Raw genomic sequence first — 27471 nt, 5'->3', positions numbered from 1 at the left:
GGGAATGTGGGAGACAACCGGAGTACCTGGAGGAAACCCATGCAGGCCCGAGGAGAACATGCAAACTCCTCACAGGTGGACCGACTTGGATTTGAACCCAGAACCCCAGACATGAGAGGGCCACGCCCCCATTGGAAGTCCTCTTCTACAAAACAGTGGACTGAATTGATTACATCACACAGAGTTTGTGAAGCTATGGAATATAGATTGGATGAGGGGAGTCATTTGTCCCAGACAGCTTGCCGTAGCCATCCCCCGGAGACGCAAACACTTGAGGAGTTTCGTGCGCAGCCAATCGCTGACACATTCTCGAAAGCAAACGCGCAGGCTGTACTGCATGAAACGAAGCTGGAAGTGGGAGGGAGCACTTGGGAGCAAAACATGGCGAAATAACAAGTTTGCTCGTTAGACGTCGTTTGGAAGCTGGTTGCCATATCGTACCGCAGTTTTGGATTTATAACTGCACCAATGTGGATGCTGGACATCAAGGCGACGGGGAACTTTACAAGAGTCGAGGGCCCAGTTTAGATTAAATGTTGCGGGGGCTGATCCGGAACGCACCAAACGCCCGTTTGCTCGGCAGCCTGTGTTTTTCCAAGGTTGGCATCGCTGGGTGCGACTGTCAACGCAGAAAATGGAAAAGGGAAAGTTTATTCTGTAAGAAATTGTTTACTTTAGCCTTCTGTCTTAGCCTCGTTAGCTAACCTAACCAAACTGCTGAAGGCGCCCACCTGTCTCATCGGACGGCTGATTATTTTTTATTTTTCATTATTATTATAATTTAAAAAAAAAACATTTTAAAAACCTGTGACACTTTAAAATACAATTGATAGTATATACTTGGGGATATTTACCTGAGGATCGTGGTGACAGTCCAATTGGCGGTTCTTGTGCAGTCATCATATCATTGCGTTTGCTTAAAAGAAAATAAGAATCACTTCAAATTCGTTTTATCCTTTTCCCAATTTTTACTCCGTCATCACAAATTGCATTGTGCCACACTTTTTTTTCCTCTTTGTGGAATGCTGTCCGGGAAAACGCCTTATTCGGACTCAAAGACGTGTTATTAAAATGAACGCAGCAAGGTGTTTAACAGCGGAGATGGACTGCTTGGAAAAGCTGCAAGTTCCTCGAATGGTGCTTAAAGCCAATTTAAACTAAAATCGCCTAATAAGGATCTTAGCTGTCAGGATAGGATCGGCGAAAAAAAAGCATCGACAAGAATTCTATGATGTGTTTGCTCATTAGGTGCTGTAACAATTTCAACAAGGTGGGCCGATTATTTTGAGGAATTTCTGCACAAATCTGCCACTCAAGCTCACCAAAGGTGCCACCCATTGACCTCCAAAGTGCTTCTTGAGAAAAATCTGGCTACCTTGTTCAGGCAAGGTTGCAAGTTTGGACAACCATGTCTGAAAACGCCCCCACGCGAAGCCTGGATGACATCGACCTGGCAGCTCTGAGGGTGAGTACTACTACTACTACTACTGTCTTAGCACTTTGTCCAACAATCGACGTCGATGGAGATCACAAGGTTCAGCGACAAACGAACCGCAGTACAAAAATACGACCCTTTCACGCCTACGCAATGATGTTGTGGTTAGAATAGACAGCATGTGTGTGCCATGTTGTTTTTAGCTGAAGCGAGCTACTGCATAGTTGCTGAACACTGAGCCGAGCACACAATCCCATCTCATATTTTTTTCCGAACCACTAGGGTAACAGGGGGTGCTGGAGCCTATCCCAGCTGACTTCAGGCCAGAGGCGAAGGACACCCTGAATCGGTGGCCAGCCGATTGCAGGGCACAAGACAAACAACCATTCACGCTCACAATCAAATTTAGGGGCAATTTAGAGTGTCCAATCAGCCTACCATCCATGTCTTTGGAATGTGGGAGGAAAAGGTACCCAGAGAAAGCCCATACAGGCCCAAAGAGAACTCCACACAGGTGGACCGACCTTGATTTGAACCCAGGTACCCCACTGTGAGGCCGACGCGCTAATCACTCAGCCGCCAGGCTGCCCTGTCTCAAGTTATCTATGGGTAATTATTTCAAGAGTGTGATTTTGCACTACATTACTGACCTTTGAACTAGTACTAGTTTCATTTCACTTTTTGTTCATAGAAAATGAAAAAAAGAAAATCAAATGTAGCTTTCATTACTACATTTATAGAACAAACTGTTGGTTTTAATGAGCTTTATATGCGTAATGTTGGTCTTCTAGCTGTTCTAGCGTGACCTCGACTCGTCACTAATCACAGATTTGTGGCTTGAGGGCCGGTGTTGTTTTCAACAACAAAGTCTTTGCCGAATGAAGTTATGTCTGTCACTATGGTTGATTTTACTTCTGTTGTTTTTACTATTCACAGCATTTGCAAGGGCGTAAGAAACAGTAAAGGAGAGAAATACTAGCCAGGGTTGAGTAGGAATGTGAATAATCTATCAGGCCGCAATGTGATGAAGTATGTTTTTACACTTTTTTTCCTTTTTTTTCTTCAATGCCTGACTTTTTTTTAGTAGCTACAGGGTTTGTATCCCTGTGTTTTGCGGAGTGGGCAAGGTCTTTGTTCCATATCTGAAATGAGGACATCAAGGACTAGTTGACATCACATTAGCATCATCTCTGGGGAAAAAAAGGCCATATGCATCCTCTTTTATTAACACACTTTCATAATGGCTGATCCATGAATTACCACATCAGCTGTCCTGCCGCCATTCTGCAACAAATCTTTTCAACAACATTTTGCAATTGCGTATTTAACTATTTCTCGATTTCGGGGGGTTCTTGATGCGTCCAATTTTTTTTCTCAGGAAGTGAGAGTAATTACTGAAAGCCCTCAAAGCATTTATTAGTTTGCCGTGATGTAATTCTCAGGTGGCCATATTTGCATTGCATCTGGGGATTGATAGACCTCCAGCATAAAGGCTTTGCCACCTATTTTTCTTTCTTCAGTATTCAAATTATCAGTGCACTATCGTAACTACATTGTTTTGCTCTGCGCCTATTATAATTTGTTTAAAACCTAATGTTACAAATTATTCATTCATTAAATTTTTTATCCCGCTTATCCTCACAAGAGTCACGCAGAGCTCCCAACTTCTCCGTAATTTCAGGAGTTTACTCCGGACAGGCAACACAAACTCCAGCACTCCTGACAACCTCCCTAAACTCAGGAAATCCAAAAAATTGTCACTTAATTTTTCTTTTGTAGCAACAATTTTGTAAAGCTACCAAATTTCAAATTTAAATGCCTTCCGCCATCTTATTTACGCATATGATTCAACTACACAGTAAACCGGATGAATTCGGTAACACGAGTGCATTATAAATCATCCGAGTTACAGCTTCTGACAAATGATTCGTCTTGTGCAACTTCATTCGGAGCATCTATCGATTTAACATTTACGTTTTCATTTTTTTCACAAGTGAAGTAAGTATTATTAAGGTTAAACCAACAGTCTTTTGTTTTGAAACAAATCCTATCAGAAGCACACAGCACTGGTAAGTCTTATTAATATGGCTGCTCGGGTTAAGCGCAAATTGGATGGCAAATTGGTCGAAACTTCTATGAAGAAACCCAGACACTCGCAGAAGTTTATTGGTTCGTATTCGGTTAAATATCCTATGTTGAAGCCGTCTCCAAAACATGGTGGCATTACGAACTGTAAAACGCATGTAGAAGGACCCAAACACAAAGATAAACTTATTTTCGCATTCATTCCGGATAAACTCCGCAAATGGAACAACGGTACTCCTGAAATGGGGTCGATGGAAGTTGGTAGCTCTGATCTTGATATCAAGTAAGAAAAATATTTCAGGCTCTGCTCAATTGGGGACAGTGGATTAAGGACATTTTTAATAAGGCTGCTCTTTGCACAGGTACAAGGCATTTAAAAAAAATAAAAAAGAATGCCAGAAAGATTTTAGTTGCATCTTTTAGTGAAACTGGCTTGCATATCAATCGCTTATTTTGGCCGTCTTATTGTCCTTTTGAATTCATGCTCCCTGTTAGCCTGTATTACTAACATGCTAAAACACGTTTCATCGTCATCCTCTTTTCCTTAGCGCTGTTCTGGAACTCACGTTCATCTCAACAGTGCCCCTGTTATCTCTGGTGGTTGGCTGGTGTAATTACAGTTTACAATTATCAAATTTTTATCGGAAGCTTTTAATATTATCAATGACAAAAATTATAACAATACAATTATCATTAGCGTTTTATCGCCCAGTTCTAACTATAGCCATGAAATACCTATCTGGTCTATTACTTTTTCTATTTGAATATGATTGAAAATCTGAAACATTTTAGTTGAGTAGATTTGTGACGGTTGGAAAAACATGTTAGACTTATCAGGCCCAGTTGTGAAAGGAAAACATTTTTATAAATGATTCAATATATGATACAATGATTCAATATATGATACAATTAGACCCATTTTATGATTGATTATAATGCCTACAAACTACCAATTGCAAAGTGTTGAAGTCATGTCAACCTGTGTGCTTTGTCTTTTTCAGACATTTTTGCACTTTCGATTTGTCTTCTGAACAATAGACTAGCATTTAGACAAAAATAAAATCAGTGTCTCCTTAATGTTTTATATTGATTATGTGCATAAATACATATGCATACATATGCATATATATATCCATGGCTAAAAAAGTGATTATTAGCACTGCAGTTTAAAAAAAAAAATTTGGCAAGACTACTTGTGGCTCTTACCTGCTGGAAAACAATTGCATTGCTAAATGCTTGTCTGCGTTTTGCATTTTTGCAGTCATTGCCCGCAATTGATTTGGCAGTTTTTGTGCTGCTGGCGCTGCTCTATGAGCAGAACTGTACCCATCCTCCACTATCTATCACTCCATTGCTCTTATCCTACTCTCTGAGCTTGACGTGGGCGCCTCTGCCTTTGGCCACCCACTCCCACGCCATCATTACATTATATTGCTGTATTCCTCAATGTCTCTCTCTCCCCTTTCTAGTCTTTAGTCTGCACTGTACATACCATACTCGTCCATCTTTTTTTTTTTTTGGACTGTTTGTTTGCATTCTATGCTGCTATCTATCAATTCTCTTCCCCCGTAAATGTTTCTCGTCTCAAGGGAGTTTTTCTCTGTTATTGTAGGCGCAAACCCCATCATTGGAAACAGATGAAAGCAGACCGGGCCATGCTTTACATTCTAAACCTGAAGCAACAGTCTCACCACCCACCCACACATATTAACGCCATATTGAAATTGCCTGAAAGTGAATGTGCTCGTTTGTCGCTTTCCTCCGTCTCCCTCGGGAGGGAGATGCCTTTAATTCAGAGCAAAACATTTATTTGTGCTGTGGCCGGTAAAACTTTAAATGTTAAAATAAAAAAATTGACCAGATGGTGTCTAGATTCAGTATATATGCTATTCTTTATTTAAGGCGAGTAAGTGGGTAGCATGGAAATTGAGCAGAGTCAATTAGTATGCAAATTTATGGCAATGTGAATTACACGATGTTTAAAATAAGAATTTGGCCAATTGCTAATGCTCATGAGGGTTTTCCAAGTCCATGTCCTTTTTAACTGCTGTCTTAAGCAAAGGGTTGGCCTTAAAATGAGATGTGATCCTCAGCTTGTTAGGCTAATGATGATGTCAAATTGTTATCGAATAAAAGTAAACTTAAAATATTTAATTGATAGTGAACATTGTATACTTCATGGAAATTGTACATAGTCACTTCCAGAAATGTTATAACTACATAGATATCTGGGCAAGACAGTTTTAATTGCATATACACACACTAGGGTTATTTTTTTGGGGGTATTTTTATTTGTCAATGGTCTGAAGTTATTATCTACTAACATAAAGATAAGCCCGCCGTGATGACAAGATTTCCAACATTCAGAGGGACTTCTTTTTGCCTAATTTTCAGAAATAGGTAGATGAAAGATGTATAGCACGTGTGTCAATGTGGCGGACCGGGGGCCAAATCTGTGCCCACTTTCTGCTTTAGGATCAAATTAAAATGAAGAGTATAGATGCATATTCAATTTCCTGATTTCCCCCTTTTAAATCAATAAAAATCAATTTTAATCAATTTTAATGTGTTTTTAGTTTAAAAAATCATTTGTAAAATCTTGTCATATTTTTTAAAAAAGCTCAAATAAACATTGTTTTAGATCTATAAAAACCTGAATATTCATGGCTTTTAATTCAGTTCTTTTAATTCATTTAATAAAAAAAAAAAACAAAAAACGAAATATTGGATCGAAAATGGTCCGGCCCACATGAAGTCGAGTTGACGTTAAGGCGGCCCTCGAACCAACCCGAGTTTGACACCCTTGGTGTGCAGTGTTTTTTGTTAATTTTACACTCGATGGTTAAGCAAGCGCCCAACTATTTGTATACTAGCAATTATGAATCTAATTTCATGTGATATGGCCTGTTGATTAAACTGTGCTCATTAGAATTGCAAGCGAAGTAATAATCATTTAGTTATATATTATATTTACCCAATAGGATTGTGTAAAACTGATTTTAATTTGTGGCTGAAATGGTTCAATGGTGCCAATGGGGCTTTGTGCACAAAAAGATAGAGAATGTGTATATCAGGGGTGGCCAACCCGCGGCTCGCGAGCCGCATGCGGCTCTTTGCCCGGTTTCATGCGGCTCTTACGTCCATATCAAAGTTTGTATTTGTGTTTTATTTTTATTTGCGTGTGCGCTTCGCTTGAGTTCAATACGGTATTTTCGTCCAATGCGCATGTGCTCGGGATGAAAATACCTCAAAGTTTCCCAGTAGGAGCAAGGTCATTTAAGTAAACGTTTTTAACAGAGTGGGAGAGCTCCCGTGAACCAGAAGCGACAATGAACAGCGTCGCGCACACAAAAAGTATCCCAAAGATCGAGCGTCGGCTGAAAAAGCCACACCCCCTGCGAGGCAGACCAAGGCGAGAGTGCTCAGCCGGGAGCAGCCAATAGGAGAGTGAGGCGTACACCACGTGGTGGGCGCGCTACTTAAAAGCCATTCATAATAAATGACAGCTCACAAGGAGCGAATGTTGCGCAAAAATAGGCTCTGATTTTATGCCAGAAGTCCCACTAAGTAACATGCATAGCAAAAGAAAAACGCTATTGTAAATTATTATATTTTTGTTTGTGGACTTGGTTGAACTGAGAGTTTGTCTGTGTGAGACAGTGCACACAATGTTCATTGTTGATAATGACTGGCCTGTGCTGTTAGTGCTGTAGGAGTCAATTTATGTCATTACTATGCTGGTGTGTGACATTTACAATAAATCTGGCTGAGCAAAGGTATGTGTATGATGTGGCTCTTTGCGGTAACACAGTAAAAAATGTGGCTCTTTGCGGTACCACAGTAAAAAATGTGGCTCTTGGTCTCTGACTGGTTGGCCACCCCTGGTGTATATGGTTTTTTTAATGTTTCTAATCCCAACATCATCTGTGATTGTCTGTAAATTGTAGGATCCAGCAGGAATCTTCGAGCTAGTTGAGGTGGTCGGCAATGGAACATATGGGCAGGTTTACAAGGTAAGGTTTATCTGGACAAAAACTATTGCCATTACAGAACATGGCGAATAATCATGCTCTAACTATATCATTTTGTAATGATCTATTACTGAAAATGAAGAAAAATAGTTTGATACATAATCAAGGCCTTGGATACTAATTCCTATAACAATTATTATTATTTATTATGGGTGTATGAAATGTAAAATTGACTTTGGCAAAAAACTAATCTATTCTTGCTGAATAAGCAAAATCAGTTGGACAACAATTGTTCACAGTCAATTGGTCATAGCGGAAAGACATTAAATGAAATGCTTCAAGTTTAGTGTTATCCAATTGTGTCGCTCCAATCAGGGCCGTCATGTGAAGACGGGCCAGCTAGCGGCCATCAAGGTGATGGATGTAACAGAGGAGGAAGAGGAGGAGATCAAAGCTGAAATCAACATGCTAAAAAAATACAGTCACCACCGCAACATAGCCACTTATTACGGTGCCTTCGTCAAAAAGAGCCCACCAGGACACGATGACCAGCTTTGGGTTGGTTTTAATCTTCCTGCTCTGAACAATTTGTACAGCATTGCTATTGCTGCTTGAGAATAAGTAAGGTTTATGTTTATTTACAGTTGGTTATGGAGTTCTGCGGAGCTGGCTCAGTGACTGACTTAGTTAAAAACACAAAGGGCAGTTCTCTGAAAGAGGACTGGATTGCATACATCTGCAGAGAAATCTTACGGGTGAGGAAACACACCAGTCAAGTTAGCCCGCAAAGACGTTATTTTGCCTTATTTATTAATTACATCACTAACATCAATTGAGAACAAAACATTTTATATACATATACATTTTACTATTATTAATTACAGTGTATTCAAGTTATGTTCCATTTTTGTTCTTATGCCTGCAAAGAAACCCACATTGCAGCAGAAGTTGAATTTCGCTGATAAAGTAAATTAACAACAAAGTACTTCGCAAAAAAACATCAACATTAAAATAAAAAGATAAGATGCTGATTTGGAAGGATAGTTTTTAATGTTTTTTTAATTTTTTTGAATGTTAAACTTCTTTATTTTCAACAGCCACTGTGCTTCTCAGGGATGCTGGTTACTAGTCAATTATAGAGCAGACAGAGGGACAGGCAACCATTCACACTAAGAATATTACCGCCACCGAATGAGAATTGATCCCACGTTGCCCGCACTGAAGTCAGGGAAAAGAATCAATGCGCCATTGGGTGTGATATTAAGCTTCTTTTCCATAGTAATTTCTATTCTTTTGGGTGAACCTACTAGAAGACAAAATTTTACGCTAGGTATATTGTGAAAAAAAATGAGCGCAAAAAACACAACACTACTCCTGATGCACAAACACAGATAAGCATTAGCTAAGGAGAAAATTTGCTGCTGGGGAATAAGTGACGGAAGAGGCACGGGCGTCGTAAAGTCTATGAATGCTGCTTCCATATGCAAGAGTTTTAATAATGACTAAAGGATTTGAATAAAAATACTGTTTCAATGTATCATGAGATAAGGGCTGTTTACATGGAGACCGAACTAACAAAAAAACGCCTCATTACGAATTTGTCCGCCCTCGACGAAGCAGCGTGGCAAAGCGAGTATCGAGTGATGGCCGTGGGCTGACCTTAAGTAGACTGTGCAACCAAACTTTAAAGAATCACATGCTTTTATCTTGTAATCAGCCGTATAAAACCTTACAAACATCAGGCCAATCCGCCACACAACCGTTCCGGATTACTGTCGCAGTATCTCTGTGTAAACTGGTTCATAGTCATGTGCTATGTTGTTGTTCCTATTTCTCTGTGTTCAGGGCCTTTCCCACCTTCACACACATAAAGTCATCCACAGGGACATCAAGGGCCAGAATGTACTGCTAACAGAGAATGCAGAAGTCAAACTTGGTATGTTTGAAAGTGCTTAACAACTTTTCACATAATGTCACAAATGATAAATAAAGGACTTTAGTTTAAAAGCAATAGTAATCACTGAGTTTTTTCCATAGTTGATGATTTAGGCCCAATAAATAAATTTGACTTGACTTAATTCTCTTATCTGTTTCTACGGGAACCCTGTTCCAAGAAAATCATCTGAGTAGTTATTACATATTGTAAGACAAGTATGTTTTTGAATATAATGGGGAAAAGAAGAATCTTGTGAAAGGAATATCAACCCTAGAACATTCAATAACATATTTTATTGTTGAATAACTTGTGGGACTCTTGGCTCAAACGTATTGGTTCAGATAAAGGAATATCAACTCTATCCATTTATGGTCATTCAATCCATGTGAAGTCCATTGCAAAAGAATTCACTGTAAATGTCAGCCAATGAGTTTGGGCAGCTGCTAACAGTTCTATAAGTTGCTTTGACATAGGATAATTAAAAACATAGCACTGCTTGATAATTTGGAGTGTTTTCTGGCTATTTGACCTAATTACTTGACCCCTTCTGCGTTCAGTTGATTTTGGAGTCAGTGCCCAGCTAGACAGGACTGTGGGGCGTAGGAACACCTTCATTGGAACTCCTTATTGGATGGCACCAGAAGTCATTGCATGCGATGAGAACCCCGACTCGACCTACGATTACAGGGTAACGGCAGTTCTGCAATACCGTATATGCGAGTGTTCCTAAATTGGAGAGACTTATTGTGTCATCGTGTTTCTTTTCTAGAGTGATATCTGGTCCTTGGGAATCACCGCTATTGAAATGGCGGAAGGAGCGCCTCGTAAGTCAAAGTTATTCCTTCATTCATTTCCATTTACCCCTGTTTGAGTCTTGGGAGCTCATTCAGATCTTCATTTCCAAGATCTCGCTGAATGGGTCCGTCATATTCAGTTGTCTTCAGATGGACACCTGACTCGGTGTAATCAAGCAAGTGTAGTCGTGAGCTGGCATGACGCCTGTAGAGGCTGATTGCACGGATGTCTCTGCTCTCATATGCCTGCTTGAACAATTAATACAAAACCTGATTCAAATGGGTCTTGTTACCAGAGATAATGAATTACAATTCTTATTCAAGTTTTAAGATGTCCGATTTTATTTAAAGTCAACAGAGTGGCTGAGCCCATTTTTTTAAGAATGTTAATTCAAAATGTTCAGTTGGAATTTCTCCTCTTCCACGCATATTGTTTAACAGGATGATGACAACAAGCTGATTTTACTCAGTTATCTCAAAATTGATTTTGAAACTATAATTTGCTGTAGGGTTTTTTTTTCTGCCAGAAAATCTAGCATTTGCTGTTTCCTACATCAAAATGACCAGTAACAGAACACACCAAACTAACATGGTTCTGCAGGATTTGTTTTATTTTGGTACTTGTTCTCTGATTACCGAAACCAGTTTACCGGATTTCTTAGTAGGTCTGTTTTGGAATTTGATGTTTATAATGGAAGACTCCTGGAGTGGGTTTTACTGCCAAATGTCAAAAAAAACTAGTGGTCTTCAAGTATACAGATCCCTGTACAGTATAGAATCACTGACAGTCATCTTCTCACATGCACAGTAAATACAGTATGTATTATGTTCTGTACACTATAAAATAAAATAGTTTATCATCTAAAACCAGTATTTTTAAACCTAGTTCTTTGCAAAACTAGCATCCAATATTCCTGTGCCTTGTCAGTATTTTGTTTGTTTTTAGGTTTTGCCATCATGCCACATATTTACAATAGGCTGCCTCACAGGGGCTCATATACCCACCGTACTGTGAAACTTAAAAGCTACCCAGTCAGGTTTAGCAACTACCTACGCGGAGAGCATGACTCATGGTCCTTGCTCTTGCATTCTGTATCACAATGGGCCTGAGGCATTGGGAAAGATTGGATAACAGCTGTGCCCATGTTTGAGAATACATGGGGGGGGGGGGGGGTCATTGCATAAATAGTTAAACTATTATTTGTAAGACACTATGTGCTGGAGTGTATGACATTAATGTGGCCGACGTGCTAAATCATACAGTACAGCAATACCTTGACATACGAGGACTTTGAGATACGAGTAAAATTCCGAGCAAATGTTTGCCTTGAGATACGAGACAAATTTTAAGATACGAGCATACGAGAGCTGGCCAAGACACGGAAGTCTGTGATTTTGACCTGTACATATATTAACACGCTTGATTTCTTTTTTTAGCCCTCTGTGACATGCATCCAATGAGGGCACTCTTCCTGATTCCCAGGAATCCTCCCCCTAAACTTAAATCAAAAAAGTGGTGAGTTAAATTCTTTCAATTTCATTAAAAGGAAAATATTTCTTTTAAACACAAGGAATGCAGAATAAAGTTGTTCAAATATTTACATAATACTGTTTGAAATAATGTATACAGTAATCCCTCGAATATTGCGTTTAACGTAGACCAGACATGGCCACGATAAAGGAGAAACAGAGAAGTAAGATCACCCCCATTATTACTACCACAATACATGTTTTTTGCGCTTATGCAGAAATACAAGTACACAAGAACAATGATAGAGTGATTGGAAAAGGAAAGCCATCAAATTTAACTGAACTGTGCCAATTCTGTCAAGAGGAATGGTCAAAGATTCAACCAGAAGCTTGCCAGAACCTTGTGGAAGGTTACCAAAAGCGCCTAATTGGCCAAGAGACATATTACCAAATATTAGCGCTGCTGTATGTATATTTTTGACCCAGCAGATTTGATCCCTTCTCTGTTCACCCTTAGTAGCGCCATAAAAGAACCAAACTTCATAATTTGTAAACCTTTGACCACAACTGTACATATGCATTAGTACATACATAAATAATTAAATAAATAAGTGTGTCTTTCGCCATTTTCCTAGTGGCAAGCGGAAGACAGGAGTGGCTTCTGCTTGAGTCGAGGGGGGAATTTTTACATTTTTATGAACTTTTTTTAATTCTAGGATGTAGTAAAGCCGCAAAGTGAAGAAGGATCACTGTAATTACCTGACTGCAATTGCAAGATAGATTTTTTTCTGCAACAAATAGATGTCAACTTGTCCACTTTTGACCTCAGAACCACTTGCTATGCAACTGACGCTTTGAATATTAATGACCTCCTTCGAAGGCCAAATCGACATAGCTCATTTTTTGATATTGTCATTCAATTTCAAGTGCCTCTCCAAAAATAACGAAATAAAATTGACTTAGTCAGATCATTGGTTAATAATACCCGCCCTTGACATAAGACAGCCAGCTGGCAATGGATTCCTAACTCTTAGCATTCACAAAATTCCCCTTTCTCTCAGGTCCAAGAAATTTATTGACTTTATTGAGGCCTGCCTTGTGAAGACATATCCCAGTCGACCATCCACAGAGCAGCTCCTCAAGCATTCCTTCATCAGGGATCAGCCTACTGAACGCCAGGTCCGAATTCAGCTTAAAGACCACATTGACCGCACCCGCAAAAAAAGAGGCGAGAAAGGTCAGTAAATAAAATGTGAAATGAGAAATCACTGAGTTGTCATGGCTATGATATAGAATCAACATATCTTAATGGTTTGACTCTTAATCTGATTGCCATCACAGAGGAGACGGAATATGAGTACAGCGGTAGTGATGAAGAAGATGAAAATCGTAGCGATGACAGAGAGTCCAGGTATTCTTTGTTTTTTAATTAAATTGCATTTCGCCTTCCTGTTATTTCCATATAGTTTAGAGAGATGTTTAAGATTTATTTTTAAAAAACAAATGCTCAATTGTAATTTTTTAAAAGTGTAAATAAACTAGATTTGCCTGAAAAACCTAATGTGTATTTTACCATTTTACCTAATTGCACTGAGATAAAATGAAAATGTGCGCCCACATTAATTCCAGAGCTCACTTTCAGCTGTCTATCATTATCAAAATAAGTCTCATCTAAAATCCATTTGTAAAACAAAAGAAAATTAAATTAATTATGTTTCTGAAAGCAAAACTGTGCAACTACGCATAACATGTTGTGGCACAAGGTACTAAACATAACAAACGCAAGTCAAAACTTGTTCATGATGACAAACGCACAAATAAAAAATAAAAAAATTGTTTGCGCAACCCTCTATGACATAGCAACAGTTTGTATTGTCGATTGAGAAAAATCACCTTTTATGCATTGAAAGATATACAAAACCAAGTGCTTCCAATGCTTTTCTATAAGTTGTTTTTTTATGCAAGATTTCTTCTGCAATAATATTGAATCGGTTTTGTAGTTTAAAATGATCTTCATTTTCTTAATTGATTTTTAGCTCTATCCTGAATGTGCCTGGAGAGTCCACCCTGCGCCGGGACTTCCAGCGTCTCCAACAGGAGAACAAGGAGCGGTCCGAGGCTCACAAGAGGCAGCAGGCGCAATTGGCTGCTCAGCGTAGGGACCCTGAAGAACACAAGAGACAATTGCTGCATGACAGACAGAAACGCATTGAGGAACAAAAAGAGCAACGCCGACGACTGGAAGAGGTATCATCTAGTTCATTTTTATTTGTACAAAAGTAAAAAACATACTAATGTATATGTTAAACCCTGCATTTATGCTGGAAAGACGGGGAAAAATAACCACGATAGTTCCTCAATCCAACTTTACTGATATCTCTTATTAAACCCATAATGTACAATTATATCCGTATATATTATGGCAACACGTTAGAACACAAAATATAATGTACAATTACACCCGTTCAGTATACGGTCATAACAGTGCGTTATCTTTCTTTTTACAAATTTTAGAAGTCATTCTCAACTATTCAACAAGGGAAACAATGAAAAATTGATAACATAAATTCCTCACTATGACTGTTATAGATACGATACAGGACAATGGTGGTATAAGGTGGCGTAATGGACGTTGCATACATATCAATGAACCGGGACTCGCACATTCACACACACACTTCAAAAGTAGATGAACTTTGCATTCTCTCTAACGCACGCTAAGCATTATTAGCTTATTAAACTAGTGTACGAAGAAAACAACTTATCTAGTCTCACCCTTTATCTTCATCATATGTCCCTTCATTCAACATGAAGTCCTGTTCAGCTTTAATATGAAGCATAAAATATTTTAACAAAAAATATTTTTTATATATTACATCACTGACTATACAACACAGTGCCACTTTTTGATTTCTAAACTAGTTTATTCCAAATAATATCTTCCCCAAACTGGTAAAGTATATATTTTCATCAAAATACATTTTTGATCTTTTAAATCATAAGAAATGTATTATGCAATGATTATCCAGCTAAAATTTCTCCAAGAGTGTGACAATGACTCATCCAGGTGGTCACAAAAGAACCTAGAAAAACATCATAAGAACTGCTGGTCTTGCTGGCCTCAGTTAAAGTCAATGTTTATTACTTTACTATAGGAAAAACACTGGCCAAAGTTGGCATCCATGGCAGAGTTCCAAGGCAAAAGCCATTGTTGTCCAAAATGAATACAAAGGCTCGTCTTACATTTGCCAAAAAACATCATGATGATCCTCCACACTTGTTGAAGAACATTCTGCAGAGTTAAGGGTCAAAAGTTGAATTTATTGTAAGGGGTGCGGCTCGTTGCCACAGTATTCCATCAAAAGAACACTATACCAACAGTGAAGCATGGTGGTGACAGTGTGATGGTTTGGGGCTGCTTTTTGCCTCAGGACCTGGACAACTTGCTGAAATTGATGGATGAATGAGTTCTGCTGTCTACCAGAAAATTTTGAAGGGAAAAGTCCGGCCCTCAGTTCTTGCGCTCAAACACCAGCGTTCTTAGAGCACACAGCATGACAACGATCCAAAGCACACCAGCAGGTCTAGTTCTGAATTGCTAAAAAAAAACAAAGTTAAGGTTTCTGAGTAGCCAAGTCAAATTCCGGATTTACATCCTATTGAAATGCTGGGTTTGGATTTGAAACGGGCTGTTCATACTAGAAAACCTCTAATATTGTGTAATTGATGCCAAAATTCCTCCAAAGCGTCGTGAAAGACTCATTACAAACTATCCTAAATGGTTAATTTCAGTTAATGCTGCCAAAGGTGGCACAAACCTTTGTGTGTGATAAATATGCAAAAAAATACAGAATTCTGAAAAGTAGCAAATACTTTTTCACGGCGCTGTATGTTGAACCTTAGGCAGTGCTTTTTTTTTGGGGGGGGGGTATTTTGAGAAGGAGCATGCCTGCTACCATTTTGGAATTGATAAAATGGATGTCTTCAACTTAAAAGTTGCTAATTAAATAATATATAAATTTGACTTATAAGGATATTTAAATCATGGATCATAATGTGAACTAGTGTACAATATATTCTGGTCATAGTAATCACTGCTTCTCTTCATTTGGTGTACATAATGTCTTCATAATGATCCATTTTCAGCAACCAACAATATGGCAGCATCGTATTTCGATTATTTATAGATGAAATGTTTTTTAGTTTTGAAGCATTATGAATGCAAAACGATTGGTCGAGATGTTAATATTCCTGGTGCTGTTTCCAGCTCTGCATTAATATCCGCAGTTTTCCCCTTCAGCACTCTATCAATTATAAATTTTCCTGTGCAAATGTTGCCCGTGTTCATTTATTTTTCCTGTCGCCCTTTTTTTCGCCCAGCAACAGAGAAAGGAGAGAGAGATGGTGAGGCAGCAAGAAAAAGGTCCCCATCGGAGACTCGACGATATGAGACGGGAGGAAGATAGAAGGTTGGCTGAAAGAGAACAGGTAACCAACCACAAGTGAGAGCCACAATAGTCAGCCAATAAGGGTGAAGTGTGGGTGTGTCAAACAGCAACCCCTGTGCAAGTGGTGAAATTCCATGAGTTGGTTGCCATAGCAGCAAGGTTTCAAATTAGTCTTTTTATTCAGAGATGAGTTTTCTGTGGGTGAACTCTCTCTGTCTCCTCTTTGGTTTCTTGTCTCCTCTCCAAACTGTCTGTTATCATATCACAATCACTTGTTAGCACTTCTTGCTAATGCCAATCAGTTAATCAATGACTCTCAACACTGATAATGACGATAATATTTGCTTTGATTTCTTGATGGAATTCCCAAATAGCAACAATAGCTGTGTTGAAGTGGCTGACTGTTTCCTGTGTTTTTTGTGGTTCCTCCTGACTGTCTGAACGTTACGTAACCATTGTATGATTCCTTCCGCCTCCCCTCCTCTTACGTATTTGCTTTCTTCTTTTACACCTTTATTCCTGTATTCTCTGTCCCCCCGCCTCTCCTCAGGAGTTTATTAGACATAAGTTAGAAGAAGAGCAGCGGCAGCTTGAAATCCTTCAGCAGCAGCTGCTTCAGGAGCAGGCACTGCTTATGGTAAATAACCCTTACTTTTGGGTGATTAAGTTTCTATCTTCAACTTCACAAGCAGAGTTAGGTTACCATTCGGTTTACATGGCTCGCAAAAAAACAAAACAACATTCTTTTCCGATTCACAGCAAGTGAATGCGCTATTTTATAGTCCCAGTATCACAAGTTTTTACTCACTACCCAATTGGCTTAAATATAAGACGACATAAGACCACCCCCTCTTTTTCAAGACTCGAGCTTGAAAAAATACTTTTTGAACACCAAATTCAATTTTATACATAAAATAATTACAGTAAATATGATACAAATGATTATAACATATATTCAAGAGAAAAAGCATGTTATTTTGCTTCATTCAAATCTTATAAAAACTTTCTATCACATCTTAATATCTGAACATTTAAATATGGAAACTAAAGCGCAATCACATTTGTAAATGACTGTCTTCCGGATTTTGAAATCTAAATTTACTGTGTTAAAATAACAAAATTGCAATAACTGCATTGACATCAAAGTGTTCAGAATTCGCTTTAAAGATATCTTTCGTCATTTAGCTTTGGGGAAAATGTCTCGACCCCGAATGTAAGACGACTGACATTTTCATTCTTATTTCAATGCAAAAACCACCACCTTTTATCCGTGATGGAATCTTGTTAAAGTGTATTAAAAGATAAATGATCAAGACTCAAGAAAACTCGAGAGCCCCTATCCTGTCTTTCTTTCTTGTCTCCCTCCACCAACATCTGAATCAAATAGCCAGAATTGTTGTCAAGTTTTTGGACAGCTTGCTGATGAGTTGATCATTTTATTCAAGTGTGTTGGTGAAGGGAGACATGGAAAGCAGATTGGCTAGGGCCCCTAAAGGACAAGAGCTGTGCACCGCTGCTTGCCTTGCCTTGTTGATTTGGGTTCCAGGTCGTTCACAACTCTTCATTGGCAACACAACATTTGTCTCTTGGTCAAAGCAGTATTCAGTTTTGATCCAAACAAGAGTGTAGGTTGCTTACTGGCTGGTTCACTTCTTTCTATGAGCTTAACTACCCTAGCTTACTCATTCGGACGAATTAAAAATAGAGGCTTCTACCGGTAGTGTTCGTGTTGGAGCAATTTCCTACACAACATTTATTAACCATTGTTCCATACACAACACATATTAACCATTTTTTTCACTAAAAAGGATTGAATCCGTTGGGAAAGTACTAAAACGCTGGATGCCACAGCTATGTGTAACTAAACCGATGAGAGAGCCCACTTTCGCTTATTTCCAGTAAGTGACCAACAGCAAAATGGAATTAAGACATTTTTTGGCGCTTTTTTAGGTTTATTTTACAAACTTAATTACTGAGAGTTTTGGCGTATTGAATTCCAAGCTATAGAATTCAGTAAAATACCCCAGGGGTGACAATGGGACCTTAATTTCTGTGTCATAGTTTTTGCAGGGGTATTAACCGTGACACTGCAATTATTTTTCAAAATTTTGCTTTTCCATTTCCGTGTGACAGTCGTTTATTATGAATAGTGAAATTTTAAGAATTTTAGTTTTTCTATTTGCTTGGTGGTTGGCAAAATGTTTCTCGTGTTCTCGTCTGGTTCCTGCAACTTTATGACTGACCATTGTGTGTTTCCTTGATCAGGAGTATAAGCGCAAGCAGCTGGAGGAGCAGCGTCAGTCGGAGCGACTACAGAGGCAACTTCAACAGGAGCATGCTTTCCTGGTGTCTCTGCAGCAGCAGCAACAAGAAAAGAAACCCCAGCTTTACCACTATAACAAGAACCTGGAGCCCAACAATAAACCCACATGGGCCCGAGAGGTAAACCTGTTACAACTGAATGGTGATTACCAATCCCACAACACAAAGCCACCCTACAGTTTCACTGTCATTCTTCAACCAGGTGGAGGAGCGGAGTAAGCTGAACAGACAGGGCTCTCCTAAAATCTGTAGCACTGTCTCTGACACTGCCATCCAGTCACGCTCGGACTCGATCAGCCAGTCTGGAGTGGGACAGTCTTCTCAAACCCCGCCCATGCAGAGACCCGTCGAACCTCAAGGAGGGCAGGGCAAGGTTGGTGCTGGAAAATATGAACCCACTATGAATGAAACCACATTCTTCTGCTGTAACTACTTTTCAGCAAAATGCTTTCTCTACTAACTTTACAAGCTAATGATCCTTCTTTCTCTCCTCAATTGCTTGGCTTTGTTTCTGGGGTTGCACTCCTTCATTCTCCTGTGCTCCTGCTGCCACCTTCAAGTTCCAGATGGCTCACTTGGTTCCTCTAAAACCTTACGCTGCCCCTGTACCACGCTCCCAGTCTCTCTGCGACCAGCCTACTAAGACCATGTCCGCATTCCCTACCCAGGACCCTTCCCTGGCCCCCGTAGCCCGTCCTATCCATTCCAGAGAGCTAGTGCGTCAAAATTCGGACCCCACCTCTGAGACCCCTGCACCGCTGGCTCACCAAAACAGGGAGGATCGTGGGCCCTGGATTCGTTTACCAGACGTGGAACTCCCACCCAAGGTTAAACGAGAAAGGGGACTCTATTTAACATATTTCATTTTGTTTAGGGCGGGGTGGGAGACCTATTTCTTTTAAGATATCATTTTTAAACATCTAATAAATCTGAACCCTCAGATTCCTCAAAGGACTGCATCGATTGCTACGGCTCTCAACACCAACCTGACTTCTGGTATTCGGCATCCAGTGAGAGCCAGGTACATTTTTGGTCATTCAAGTGCTTTAATAGATTTATTGGTTTGTTGTAGTAATGCACTGAAAATGTGTCGTCTTGAAATTGTCGGCTGAAACGTCACTACAAGTGTGCTTTTCGGTCTCGGTCGGGAAGTTTTTATTTTTGCGACTAATAACAAGGGCAAAACACAATCCCGTGATTAATCGATGGAAGTATGCCAACACATTATTAAAGAAGCACCTACATAAGTGTGCTCATTACAATTTGGTAAAGTGTACAAAATAATGTAACCAAAGAATGATTAGAAATATATTAAATAGTATATAAGAATTATCATTTTGACCATCAATTTTCACTGGTGGTTCATAGTCTCTTGGTCTTTGCACACAAAAGAAAACTAAAGCAAACAAGAGGTTTCTGATTACCTTTGTGGAATTTGATTGTGATTTGTCACCAATCATGTCCTCTGTGCAGTAATCCAGATCTGAGCCGAAACGATCGCTGGGAGAGAGGTGACACTATTGGCATGCTATCTAATCTGCCACAGACGGGCTCGTTGGAAAGGCATCGCATCCTCAGTGAGTCGCTCTGTGCTGAAAGACTGTTTGTCCTCGAAGTCCATAACTTCATAAAACATGATCCACTATTATTATTTTCAGCTTCCTCCAAAATGGATTCACCCATTCTGTCACATGATAGTCGTCAGAAACCAGGGGAATCTCGCACATCCTCTCGTCCAGGTCGTCCAGCTGTAAGTGTTTTGAAACCGTTTTCTGCGGTTTTGCAAATGCAAACGTTGCTTTTGGGTGCCAGCAAAATATGTTTTGGATTCTTAAACTGGAAAATAACATGCATGTCATCTGTTGTCACACTTACCCTCTGTTAACAATTAATTATGGGTATTTTCTCCTAACCTTAACACACCCTTTCCACTTATTCCCCATCATGCTGTCCCTCTTCTTACATCATGTTGACATTGTCTCGATTGTAGAGTTACAAGAGAGCCATAGGAGAGGTTAGTATCGTGTATTTCCAGAATTTCAATGTGCATGCATCTGCATCCACTTGCAAGAAATGCTCAAAGATTAAGTTGCTTTTTTTAAGGAAAAGGTAATTTTTTTTTAAATTTTGTATTTGTGTGTGTGTGAATGGTTAAAACAATTATGGCCTAAAGTGCTTTTCGCCGTCGTTTTTTTGTCAATGTTGTTTTAGTCACCTTGCCTTAATCATGTTTTATATAGTGAAAGGTAAATGTTTTTTTTTTATTATTCAAATGAATGGTGGTATATGTTGCAGGACCATGGCCTCTTTGCCAAAGAACGAGCTGAGGAGCAACCAAGACCTCCAGTCAAAGCCAATGATTACTCTTCTTCTTCGGAGAGCAGTGAGAGTAGTGAGGAGAGTGAAAATGGAGAGGGTGTCGAAGATGAAGAGAGTTCCGCTGATCGGTAACATTCTCATTAATAAAGTAACTTGAAGAAATGGTTAAACAAAACTAATCTTTTCACCCTCGTTTGATTATAGTCACAGGGACGCTGATACCGATTCGGTTAATACCATGGTTGTTCATGAAGACGAGGGTGAAGGAGAGCATGCTGGAGGATATGGAGATCAGACCATGTTGGTGCAAAGGGTGAGAGCAACCATGAGTTACGTGACTCAAGATGGATACGGTGTTGTCAAGTGCAGACATTTATTGTGGGCTCCATGGGGCACACCTGTGCAAGAATCATAGACTCTATTTTGGTGTGCTTCACCTATGAGGTTCATGGAATGACAGGTGCTCACTAACATAGATTTAGTCAAATCTGTGGGAGGAACTGATTTTTATGTATAATCATTCATTCAGGTGGCCAGCCAATCGCAGGGCACAAAGAGATAGATGGACAACCATTCACTTTCACACTCATACTAAGGGGGGAATTTAGTCTTCAATCAGCCTACCAAGAATGGTTTTGGGACATGAGATGAAACCGGAGTACCCGGAGAAAACCCACTCAATCCCCAGGAGAACATTACCACGACACACGACAAACACAAAACCACTCATCCGCCGTGCTGCCTATATTTAATATACACTGTGTATTTTTCAGTGTATGATGCATTTCCGAGTCATTTGCAATATGTAAATGGTTGGTATCCATGTTTGTCTTGTACCTAAAAGACTCCAGAGAAGAGGAGCCAAAATGGATACACCAACTTGCCGGATGTGGTGCAGCCATCTCACTCACCCACTGATTCTGCCACACACTCATCCCCTGGGAAGGACTCTGTGTATGATGTAAGAGTGATGCTAACTATAGCGGCCCTAACTACTTGTTTTAATTTGATGTCTTCTTTATGCAAAGTGCTGCTTGGCACTCTGCCTTACATTGCACACATAGGATGCACAATCTAATAAATGCTATTTTTAGCTTTTTGCTGTTTCTCGGCATAGTATTTAACTAGTATGTGTTGTTGTTGGTAGTCAAATATATATTTGATATACCAATTAACAGCAATAGATGTCCAAGGTATATGGACGGTGAGGAACTCTGCAAAGATGTTTATCGCCGTTAATGGCAGCCAAAAGTAAACATTTGTGTTGCACTTATCCTCTTTCTGACCAGTACCAATCCAGATGTCTGGTTAAGGCAACTGGCAAGTCCTCCTTTACCACCTTTGTGGATCTTGGCATGTACCAGACGCCAGGAGTTACTGAGGATAACATCTCTGTTGCCAGTAAGTCTGAGGGCTTTTCATTATTTCTTATACCTTTTAAAGGTGATCATCAATCATAGTCCAATAGTTTTTCAGTCAAACATGATACCCTATTTTCCTTATCTGATCAGCTCCTTCTCATTGCTTCCATCATATTTAGGCTCAAGATTTGAACAGCTGAAGATGGAGGTAAGGAAAGGTTCAATGGTGAATGTGAATCCCACCAACACACGGCCCCAAACCGATACACCTGAGATCCGAAAATACAAGAAGAGGTTCAACTCGGAGATCCTGTGTGCAGCGCTTTGGGGTAGGAACCATGACGGATACATATGGAGACTTTGTGTTGCTAATTCTGAGCAATGAACAATATAATATCATTTTTATTTCAATCAATCAAACTCCTTTGACCTTTACCCATAAACGGTTTAGCATTAGTAGCCTAGTAATGTTCAGTAGAATTCTCATGCCCCTGATCGATAACGTTTACACTATATAAAATTCAATTCCTTTTTTTTCGAAATTGGGGGGGAAAAAATCTTTCCACCATTTTATAAACCCTTATTTTTACCTCTTTAATCAATTGATGGCTGTCATTGACACTGAAACAAGATCATTCACTGCCAGCCATCGCACTGCAAGTGAACTTGATGAATATATCGCTGTCAATACCAATGGTGAATGAGACATAAAAATTTTCAAAGAAATGTTCACCAAGGCATTCACCATCTCATAAGAAGATACAAAAAATCCGTTCAAACCCAGTACTCTGATGTTAAAATACCCCATTTACTGTTTCTGAATGTGTGTCTCAAGGTGTGAACCTCTTGGTGGGAACAGAGAATGGTTTGAAATTACTCGACCGCAGTGGACAGGGCAAAGTTTATCCACTCATCAACTCGCGCAGGTTCCAACAGATGGATGTTTTGGAGGGCCTTAACCTGCTCATCACCATTTCAGGTCAATACTGTTCAACCCGTATGTATGTATGCAGTAATCCCTCAAATATCGCAGGAAAATGTAGACCAGACATGACCGCTATCATTGAAAAACTGCAAAGTATGATCACCCCTATTAATACTACTTACCATATGAACGCTCCTATAGAAAATTATAAATACACAAGTACAATTATGAAGATAATCCCATTTTACGAACCGCTTTATCCTCACTGGGATCACAGGGGGTGCTGGAGCCTATCCCAGCTGACTTTGGGCCATAGGTGGGGGACACCCTGAATTGGTGGCCAGCCAATCGCAGGGCACAAGGAGACAAACAACCATTCATGCTCAGACTCATACCTAGGGTCAATTTAGTGTCCAATCAGCCTACCATGCATGTTTTTGGAATGGCCCCTCTCGCCCTTCTCGTCCCTCTATATATCATTCTTCTATCTTCCTCCACTTGCGAGTTTTTTTTTTTTTTAAATCATGGGCTCAGTCAAGATAAGTGTAACTGAAAGCAAACTTGTTGTTCCACTGAAGGCAAGAAAAATAAGGTACGTGTTTACTACCTGTCTTGGCTGAGGAATAAGATCCTCCATAATGACCCTGAAGTGGAGAAGAAGCAAGGCTGGACCACTGTGGGGGAGATGGAGGGCTGTGTGCACTATAAAGTTGGTGAGTGACAGACTTATTATTGCTTAGGATAAATTGTCATCCACTGTAAATTTAGCTGTGTGAATGATTGATTAGGGGTATGCCAGATCAAATGTCCTTGTGGTTGTCCCCTCTAGTGAAATACGAGAGGATAAAGTTCCTGGTGATTGCTTTGAAGAATGCTGTGGAAGTGTATGCTTGGGCACCCAAGCCTTATCACAAATTCATGGCCTTTAAGGTATTATAGCGTTCACAGGGGATCATTTATCCAGTCGTGTTCTCTTATTCATTTCAATGTACTTCTTGCAAATACCAGTCCTTTGCAGACCTGCCACACAGGCCCGTCCTTGTGGACCTGACTGTAGAGGAGGGTCAGAGGTTAAAGGTCATCTACGGTTCCTGCGCAGGCTTCCACGCCATCGATGTGGACTCTGGGAACAACTATGACATTTACATCCCGGTTCATGTAGGTTGCGCAGCTCTGGAGTTGCACCGCCGATTGGGATTCAAATCCGCTTTGCTCGCCAACAGATCCAGAGCCAAGTGACTCCCCACGCTATCGTTTTCCTGCCCAGTTCCGATGGTATGGAGATGCTTCTGTGCTACGAGGACGAAGGCGTCTACGTCAATACTTATGGGCGCATTATTAAGGACGTGGTCCTGCAATGGGGAGAAATGCCCACGTCTGTCGGTACGGATCCGAGGGGGGTAAAAAAATGGACTCAGCAGCCGAAATTTACTTGTAAACTAAGTGTTGTTGTAATCCGCAGCTCATATCTGCTCTAATCAAATCATGGGCTGGGGTGAAAAAGCCATTGAGATCCGATCTGTGGAAACTGGCCACCTGGATGGCGTCTTCATGCACAAGAGAGCTCAAAGGCTCAAGTTCCTTTGCGAGAGAAATGACAAGGTAAGAAATACAAACAGATTAGTGATGAGATGTTACAAAATATTGAAAAAAATCAGTTCGTTTTTTTCAGCTATCTGCTTTTTATTTGCTATTTTTTCTTCTTCTTATTATTATTGTACTAGTACACTATATTTAAACATTTCTATACTTTTGACTCTACTTTGCCTGATGAAACATAAGAGAGATAAAGTCACTCAAGCAAAATGTTGATTGACTAAAATATTTCATTATTTTAATATCTGGCCCGGCCGGCGGCATGAGTGATTAACACGTCGGCCTCAAAGCTCTTGGGCCCTGGGTGTTCAAATCCAGGTTGGTCCACCTGTGTGGCGTTTGCATATTCTCCACGGGGCTGCATGGGTTTTCTCCGGGTACTCCTCCCACATTTCCAAAACATGCATGGTAGGCTGATTGGACACTCTAAATTGCCCGTAGGTATGTATGTGAGCGTGAATGGTTGTCCGTCTCCTCGTGTCCTGCGATCGGCTGGCCACCGATTCTGGTCCAAAGTCAGCAGGGATGGGCTCCAGCACCCCCCCCCCCCCCCCCCCCCGCGCCCTCGTGAAGATAAACCGGTTCAGAAAGTGAATGAATTTTAATCTCTCTTTCTCTCTCTGTTCTCAGGTGTTCTTTGCTTCAGTGCGATCGGGAGGCAGCAGCCAGGTGTACTTCATGACCTTGAACAGGAACTGCATCATGAATTGGTGAATGAACAGCTGCTCTGTTCTATCTCTGAGCCAGTAGGTTTTTTAGGCAGAAGTGCATCCAACATTCTCATAGACACATGAATGAGCAATCGAAGTTTGTGTGTCTATGTTTATTTATACATACATGCAAATATACTATTTTAATCACTTTCATGGCCCCAATAACAATAATTTATCAGTGAAGCTCACACAAGAAATCACTGCTTGAACTGCAATTGTTTATAGCATTTAATAGTTTTGACTGTTTTTAATCCTGCCCTGTTCTTCATTACTCGGTGGACCATACTCTTTCATCAATGTTTAGTTTCCAATTGTGAAGTACTGTACATTCCTAGATGGTTCTCCAGGTATTAGAAGGAGTTATTTACCAACAGTGTAGTATGTTCAAGTTGAGCTGTATATAACGTTAGTGAGAAAATCATTTTCCGATCTCTCCCGGCATAGACACCGTTTGTTGTGATAACACGCGGCGCAAGCATAGAAAATACTGGTATGCCCATCTGATGTGACTTTTCTCCCGGTTGTTTCGGGGCTCGTGAGAATTTCACACAGGCTTAAAGGCCTTAGTGAAAAGGGGAAATTTGGGGCCAGCTTATCCTAAAAGAGCGGATCGGGGAGTCCTGCTTTTTCTCACATTTTCATTCGTCTTCGATAAGCCATCCTTCGTTTTTGAAAGTCATCATAACTGTGCAGTACTCATTGAGAGTACTGTCAAATGTCTTTGCTTATTTTCTTGGAGGCAAATCAGTCAGCCTCAAACTCATATCGAACATTTTCATAGATTTACCACAAATTCAATATTTATATGTTGTGATTCTGAATTACCGGTATTCTTGATTTTGCTCTACTGTAATTATATTTCAATATATCGTGTTATTGTGAAGTCTTTGTTTGAGGAGATTGTGTTAATGTGGCTGATCGTGTTAAGACAGCGTGATGATATAATTTACCACAACGGTTTGCTATACTCTTCAATAATCCAGTTGTTGCGTGGAACTGTTAGGAACAGTACCGCACCACAGCTAATATTTGTTCTGAGCTGACAGAAAGACAGGATTTTAGTCTCATAAAGGTCTCGTAAGGATGGATTTCTTTTCGTGCATTTTGCTGAAGGTCATGGTACTGTATACCCTGCTACATGGGGGAAGAATACAGGTCTAAAGGTCTGATCTTGCCAGGTTGAGGAGACTCTTAACCCCCCCACCTAGATAACCAAACAGTCTTCTCCAGTCTCTGTGTAGTGACAATGGTTTTCATGTAGAAAAACGGAATTTTGACAGCATTAGCAAGCACAGTTTAAAGTGCTTAGCTTTATAACATAAAGAGTTGCAGCAAACTTGGTAGGAGTTGTTGATAAAAATGGTTTTGGGTTACCAGAAGATGATGTATTGTGAAACCAAAAGTGATGAATACACAAAGATTGTGCATGTAAGCCATTGAACTATTATAAGCTGTAAAAAGCAGTTTTCCCCTATTTTTTAGCAAATTATTGTGCCATAGCCTACATTTCGTATAGGACTGTTGTCATGCATGTTTTGCGTTTATTTTCTCAACCTGCCATGTTTACAGTTTAAGCAGTGCCTTGGGGTTGGGACACCAATGTCAGAAGATATTATCGGATGGTTTTTAAGCCTCGCCCCCAGTCTCTCAATAACCAGAATAGGAGGCATAATACGTACTCTTGTATTGATTGTTGTCATCTGCCCCTTAAAGTGCACTTAAATCATTTGAAACAGGATTCTTCAAAGAGTAGTCATTGTGAAATTGGCAATAACAAAGTTGGAAATGTTCATTGAATCCTATGAAAAGTTCGGCATAACTCAAGAGTGGGAGCCAGCATAGAGAAAAGCCATACTTGTAAAATGTGTTTAGTAACATCCGCTCAGACAGTAGAATGTCATAAGGTTGGCGTTTACACTTTGTTGCTAATGTAACTTAGTCATGGAGAAAGTAGCCAGATTATATTTCGAGAGGTTTATTTTATAAATATATATATGTAAATCAGTCAGAGAAACCGTGAATGTATATCTGTCTTAGAGAGATTTGTATTATAGCAAAACGTCTACCGCTATGTTTGTCAAAGCACAATGTGTGAC

At 39.9% G+C, this 27471-nt stretch overlaps 1 protein-coding gene across 5 annotated transcripts; it reads left to right on the top strand.

Annotated features, from left to right (window-relative positions):
- Nucleotides 1-281: 281 nt before the first annotated feature.
- Nucleotides 282-27264, top strand: mink1 (misshapen-like kinase 1). Of its 5 annotated transcripts, none has more exons than XM_077740003.1 (33): nucleotides 282-657; nucleotides 1249-1465; nucleotides 7468-7533; nucleotides 7867-8049; nucleotides 8136-8246; nucleotides 9337-9427; nucleotides 9985-10115; nucleotides 10197-10251; nucleotides 11659-11737; nucleotides 12753-12928; nucleotides 13033-13102; nucleotides 13728-13938; nucleotides 16072-16179; nucleotides 16690-16776; nucleotides 18405-18581; nucleotides 18664-18834; nucleotides 19022-19288; nucleotides 19403-19482; nucleotides 19935-20038; nucleotides 20120-20211; nucleotides 20452-20475; nucleotides 20757-20908; nucleotides 20985-21093; nucleotides 21625-21741; nucleotides 22070-22181; nucleotides 22321-22470; nucleotides 22977-23120; nucleotides 23645-23779; nucleotides 23896-23996; nucleotides 24075-24224; nucleotides 24290-24449; nucleotides 24529-24668; nucleotides 25293-27264. In XM_077740003.1, the coding sequence occupies exons 2-33, from the start codon at nucleotides 1409-1411 to the stop codon at nucleotides 25374-25376; spliced, it is 3894 nt and encodes a 1297-aa protein (XP_077596129.1). In that variant the 5' UTR covers nucleotides 282-657; nucleotides 1249-1408; the 3' UTR covers nucleotides 25377-27264. The 5 variants fall into 5 exon arrangements, with proteins under 5 accessions (XP_077596129.1, XP_077596132.1, XP_077596133.1 ...); XM_077740007.1 differs by having other exon boundaries at nucleotides 283-657; nucleotides 19130-19288; XM_077740006.1 differs by lacking the exon at nucleotides 16690-16776.
- The last annotated feature ends 207 nt before the right edge of the window (nucleotides 27265-27471 follow it).

Source organism: Stigmatopora nigra, chromosome 19 (genome assembly GCF_051989575.1).
Source record: "Stigmatopora nigra isolate UIUO_SnigA chromosome 19, RoL_Snig_1.1, whole genome shotgun sequence".
Lineage (NCBI taxonomy): Eukaryota > Metazoa > Chordata > Actinopteri > Syngnathiformes > Syngnathidae > Stigmatopora > Stigmatopora nigra.
Note: the sequence above shows the minus strand (reverse complement) of the source record. Positions and strands in the feature narration are given on the sequence as shown.